A 6000-nucleotide genomic window follows, 5' to 3' on the forward strand; every position below is an offset into this window, starting at 1 on the left:
TGAATATGATACGAAAACTAATGAAACATAAAGAAGAAGCAAGCGGAGGACTGATGGCAGAACTGCTTGTTTTCTCTTTTGGTTTCGCTAAAGCTAGAGTAGTGAGGACTCAATACAGGACAGAGCCGTCAGACGAAAAGAGACGAGTAATATGAAAGGCCTTTTTCGAAATACGCGATCGCGATCACCCAGATCGTTTTATCGACTATATCTGAAGCAGTCTACCGTACAAGTTTTTTGTACACTGGAACGCTAACAACAACGAGCACAGTAATGAATAAACTAGACGTGAATTATCCTTGCTCAGTAAGCGTCGTGTATTACTAGCAAAACGTTATGCTGCCTAGTATGTCTGATGGCATCGCACAGTTCCACCGCAACAATTAGCCGTCAATCTTTTTATTTTCCTGGTAGAAAATAGCTCCTATGGGCCTGCTCTATGAGATTTCACATTTCCATCAACGTCGCGATCGTCACTACAATTATCATTGTTATCGATCGAATGTTCCTACGCGTTTTAATAACTGACCTATTTCTTGCACTGGTCAGTTGTCTCTGTAACAGTGTAATCAGAGTCAGTGCTATTATAACAACGGTCGCAGAAGCTGTATAAGCATCTATACGTGGAGGCAGTTTTGAACCTTCTCAGGCTCATATAATATCGTCTCCCTACGTCTTTTTCCCCGGACCTAGCCATTTCTATTCGTTCTTCGTTTTGTTAGTGGTAAACGACAACCTGCTTAGTTTGAATACGTATCTGGCCGCTGACGGAAAAATCAACGCCAACTTGTCACAGTTGCTCGGGAAGTTGGAAAGCGTAATGGGAGTTCGAAGCATTGTATCGAGACTGGAGCCTCTAGGGCAAAGTCACGGGGTAGCTAAGCGATTTAGCCCTCGTGGGCTAGCAGACGACAGTTACCGACAACAATGTCGTAGCAGGCAGGTAGCGTCTACCCAATGTCATATATGACACACGATACGGCGCGGCGGAACGTCTGCGATATATTCTATTAACCGTAATACTATTACTGAACAATCGGAATTGCATATGCCTAATTTAGAAAAATTTGTCGTATTCGGATCGGAAATTGGTATGATTTCACCATGACAGAAAACGATGAGAATGGTAATTTCACTGACGTCTTACCATACATCACATATAATAGAGGCGTATCAACAGATTTAACGAATCATGAAAAACAGAGCTACTGTGATTCGCTTACTCAGGATTCGCTACTTTTGGTTATATCCTACTAAAAGGAAAATTATACATAAGCGGCCACCAATTATTCGGTGTCGCGCGGCAACTTATGCTGGTCCTATTTATCCACTAACTTCTGTCGCCACTACTTTACTGACAACGCGTTGTTGTTCGATAGATTTGGTAGGTCGTCCTGTAACGTTTTCAACGCCAAGGTTTTTTTCCAATGAGACTCCAGAGCGTCGCCATTTATACCACCAAAATTTCAGAAAAAGGCGATTCAGTAAATATTATCTCAATAATGATTTGATTTTGTGAGAAGTACTCTATCGATCGATGCAGTGAAGGTGGTCAATGTCATTCTTCAATACAACCGAGTATCTCGGTGGACGGCGGTAGAGAAATGCTGAAATTTTTAGCTAGCTTATCTGTTGATATCAGGTCGATTGCTTGAAAAAGTGCCCGTTGACCGTAACATACGCTCAATTGCTACCAGCTAAAAAAGAGCAATACATGCTTTCGTAGGTATCGGGTATAGCCAAGACAACTCTTGCGATTGGATCAAACGCACAGGGTTCAAGCAATGAGGCGCACTAGGTTAGTTCGGCTCATTTAGTTGAATTAATTGGTTAGACAAAAGGAACTTACCCGGCCCAGTAAGTTTCGGTTAGGTGGAAGAAGTGGTGGTTTAGAAGGAACAGAGAAAAAAAATCTCGTTTACAGAATCTTTTTTGAATATCTGATAGTATAAATTACTTCTACTGAAGTCGGTATCGTCGGCTAGAAAGATCCACAATATCTCTGAAAAGACATTTCTCAGTTGGTCTAAAGCGTGTGTTACAGTTAGTCGTTACTATCTCAAGTACTCGCCGTAGTATCAATAGATGAGCTAGCTAAGAAAATTCGTTACCTCTCGAATTCTGCCAAGATGTCCTATTTCTAGCTAACTAAAACTTGTTCCGGGACTTCCTTTATTCGTTTTAGTGAATGCGCTGTTTAAGCTTCCCTCAGACAATATTTGGCCTCCAACTGTGTTGGAAAACCTCTTAGCAGTTCTACTTTAAAACTGGAAAGTCGATTTGGATTTAAATTTTTTATCGTTCGCTTTAACTATATTTAATTAACTGATTCAAAGCGACAATTAGAAGAACGAGCAAATTCCGTTTACCACGCACGTTTTCCCCAATCATCCTAATCTCAGTTGAGGCAGTATTTCTTACACAGTCACATATTTACTAAAGTAATATCTATCAAATCACGTTTTTTATATATTTTACCCTTTACCTTTTATATCGATGCCCTATAATCAAAGCATCGTTCACTGAGCTACATCATCCCCAGCTACTGACGGTGCAGTATCGTTCGTCGACATCATGACATCGCCAGTGCCCATCAAACCGCATAAGCAACAACAGCCGACACCAGACAGCCAAACGGACTGAGAAGAGAGCCAAAGAGAACCAGGCCCACCACGGACAAGCAACCAGTCACCAGCAAAAGAGCCCAAATCCAAGATGGCGGCAGGTGCTGTTGCTCGCCGGCTGGGCAGACAGCAGCAGCTTTGAGCGGCGAGGAGAAATAACCCGGTCTGGCGTCCCGTGACGCTGCCACAGTAGAGTAATAAGCTGGAGCCGGCAGCAGCGCCACCGGGTGAAGAACACCCCACGATGCTGGCAGCATGGCTCTGCTACTGCTGTGTGTTGCCGGCTACATTCAGTCAGTCAGTCATTTGATCCTCGGCTGCAAGTGAGTGAGCTACTCACTCGTGTTTTCTATTCTTGTTTGCTCCAGTGGCCTCAGGCCAGAAGCGGCAGCAGCCTCTGGGGTAACAATGCACCACCACTACAACTTGAGGCATTGCACTAAGGCACCAACAAAGGGTCCACTATGGCCCTAGTACGCCGCAGCTGATGGTCTCCCCCCTGCCGCTTCTCTATAGAACACGGTTAGACGAAGCGACCAACAGGAGGAGGCAGGCAAAGCGAGAGAAAGTGAATACGTCCAATACAGACGACTATTCTATCGTCTCCCTTGAAGTTCCTTTTGCTATTATAGCTGATACTTGAGTATCGTAGCGATATCTACAGAAATATTTCGAGTTGTCCGGTATTGCCATTGTAAGGCACTGCTTCACACGGCCGCCGCCTCTTACCAGCCGCAACGATGTGTGTCTACGCTCAAAATCAGACCTAGGCAGAGATACCTGTGTGCAATTGTTGCTGCGGTAAAGAAGTGATGCAGTTGCCCTGCCAGTAACTGCAGCAGCAGTAACTGCAGAGGCGGCAGCGAACGAGGGCTTCGTAGCCGTGCTCCCGGTAGCAGCCAGTAGAAATGCATTGATGTCGATGGCCGATGAATAGCTGACTGATGTTGATGACAACAAGACGTCATCTACAAAGCTACGGGGTCAGCCACAACGCCGCCACCGCCATCATAACGGCAACAACAACCGCGATCCCGGCGACAACAGGAACCACCAGCAACAACAACAGGCTCAGCTACTGAGCAAAAAAACATATATAACAGCTGATTTTTTTCTAAAAATGGTCGTTTTGAAAACGGTGAGATGAGGACGGAACGCGTCCGCCATATGACGCGATATAGAACGGTCTATGTATATATATATATATATATATGTTTGTGACTCTTGTCTAATAACTATTGATAACTACCGCTGTTGCTGCTACAATTAATACAGCGAAAAACGGACGACTAATCACAAAAAACAGAATATATCCATATTTTACTTAGGACAATGACGGCAATGAAATAGCACAAAAAATCCAGAGAAACTCTCACTACATCCAGGTAGTATAGCGATATCATTATAATGTGCGGTACAACGGGACACAAGCGACGCGTACAGACATGTTTATGCGTGTACCTAGAGCTGAGCAGTAGCTTTATGTAAATTTAGATCTTGTAGCAAATTCTTCAACGGTGTCGCTCACCCCACCGTCAATAAGAAAACATAATGATCTGATACGGCCAGAGGGGGAAAGGGAATTCGGAACATATTTTCGTCATTGAATTGCTCCAGATTAACGTTTGCCGACCACCATCGGATACAATAATCGCGCCGAGTGCTTCACGTTGCCAGTGTATTACATCGTTTGCGTGGCAGCGCTTGTGAGGTTCGTATTTTTTTCTCTGTAGCAAACGAAAGAGCGGGGCGAGGGGCACGTGGGGGGAAAAATAGAGACTGCGAGAGCAAACGAACGGCAGTTTCCGACATCGACTGTGTGAAGGGTTCCACATGGGGGATAGAGAGGTTGATCAGTTTTTGTGGCGTGCTATCAACGAGAATCGGTGCTCTTGGATGCAGCATTCATTACCAGTATTGCCATATCGATATTGATGGATTAAACGAGACTTCCATGAATAACTGAGAAACAGAGATGTTACTACTCTACCAGAGATAAAGCTAAGCTATTTGAATAGAGCTGGCTAAACGGTGGGGCGGCAAGCAGCGATGGGGCTGAGACAGCGAGGCAAAGAGAGATACGACGATATTGTTGATTACGCGTGGCGGCGCGGTGGCGGTTGATTATAACAAGTAGTCGTATCTTTTTTGTCGAAACACGAGAATGCTAGATAATGACTAAGTGACAGACAGATGAGTAACAGATCTATCTGCTCTAGTGAAAGAACAATTTTAATCAATCTGGGGAAAACCTGACAAGATAGTATTATACAATATATTGAATGGTGGTGTAGACCTATTGAAGTGATAACGTAAAGATATACGACTGTCCTGCGCTGTTCGATATTTTCCGTCCGCCGTTCGATATTATCCGCACCTCAGATATTGATTTTTGAGAGACGAAACCTGGGCGGATCGAAGTGGCCCTCTGCTGCGGCGCATAATTTTTGTCTACTCAGAGATAACACTTTGAACTGATCTAACAAACTCGATGAAACGAACTCTTTATACGAAAAATCTTAAGAATGGTTTTTAACGAAACACTCTCTACTCAGGATCAGCTCCGACTGAATTATAGCTAAATGTTGAGTTAATTCAACATGCGCACAGATTTTCAGTTACACACACAGAGTCTAATACTGCCACACACTCAGGCATAAATATTCATTAAATGGAAGTAAAGATCAGTGGCGATCGGAGCAACCCTGAGCAAAATATAACCAACAAATAAAAAATACGGACGAAAAAAGACAATAACAACCAGAACCAGGCATTATCCAGTCACAGCGAAGTTTCTCTTATCTCATGTGCTAGTGCCGTATCCATCATACGCACGCACGGACTGAGTTTCACACAGCAGATATTGCAAACTTCCCTCCCGCCCGGCCTCTCGAACGCTGTTTTGATCACAGCGACAAAATCTTTGCAACATTCTCGTTTACCATCTGTGGGCATCTGCGCATGGTCATCAGCACGGCGATGATCACTCTGATAATGATGTTTCTGATGGTGGTGCTGACGACGATTATCAGCATCGCCACCATTCTCGACTTACACGAACAGCGATCACGAGTCATAGACTCAACACCTCACCCTCTACCGAGAACCTACCGCAACGGGAAGAGACGAGCTGACGGGATGCCGCGTGGGGTACATCCTCAACGTCCAATGTCCGGCCGCCGCTTACGAGAAGTGGGGCGAAGCGTTCTACTTTTAGTAATCCACAGCGACGTCGTGGTTGATGTTGTTGCCGTTGTCAATGTACACACACACGATTAAATAATACACAGCACATATGACGACCTGACGGAATGATTAGCACAAAGTATTAGCTAGCTCCTTCGGAACACACGGTCAAGACAGATAATGCACGTTT

At 44.4% G+C, this 6000-nt stretch overlaps 1 protein-coding gene across 2 annotated transcripts in view; it reads right to left on the reverse strand.

Annotated features, from left to right (window-relative positions):
* Positions 1 to 5994, reverse strand: part of gro (TLE family member transcriptional corepressor groucho) — a 60630-nt gene extending 54636 nt beyond the window's left edge. For both annotated transcript variants that reach the window (XM_022850255.1, XM_022850254.1), the window contains exon 1: positions 5736 to 5994. In XM_022850255.1, the coding sequence (XP_022705990.1) occupies positions 5736 to 5780 (45 nt within the window). In that variant the 5' untranslated portion in view covers positions 5781 to 5994. The remainder of the gene's footprint in view (positions 1 to 5735) is intronic.
* Positions 5995 to 6000: the final 6 nt, after the last annotated feature.

Source organism: Varroa jacobsoni, unplaced genomic scaffold, assembly GCF_002532875.2.
Source record: "Varroa jacobsoni isolate VJ856 unplaced genomic scaffold, vjacob_1.0 scaffold_1453, whole genome shotgun sequence".
NCBI classification, from domain to species: domain Eukaryota; kingdom Metazoa; phylum Arthropoda; class Arachnida; order Mesostigmata; family Varroidae; genus Varroa; species Varroa jacobsoni.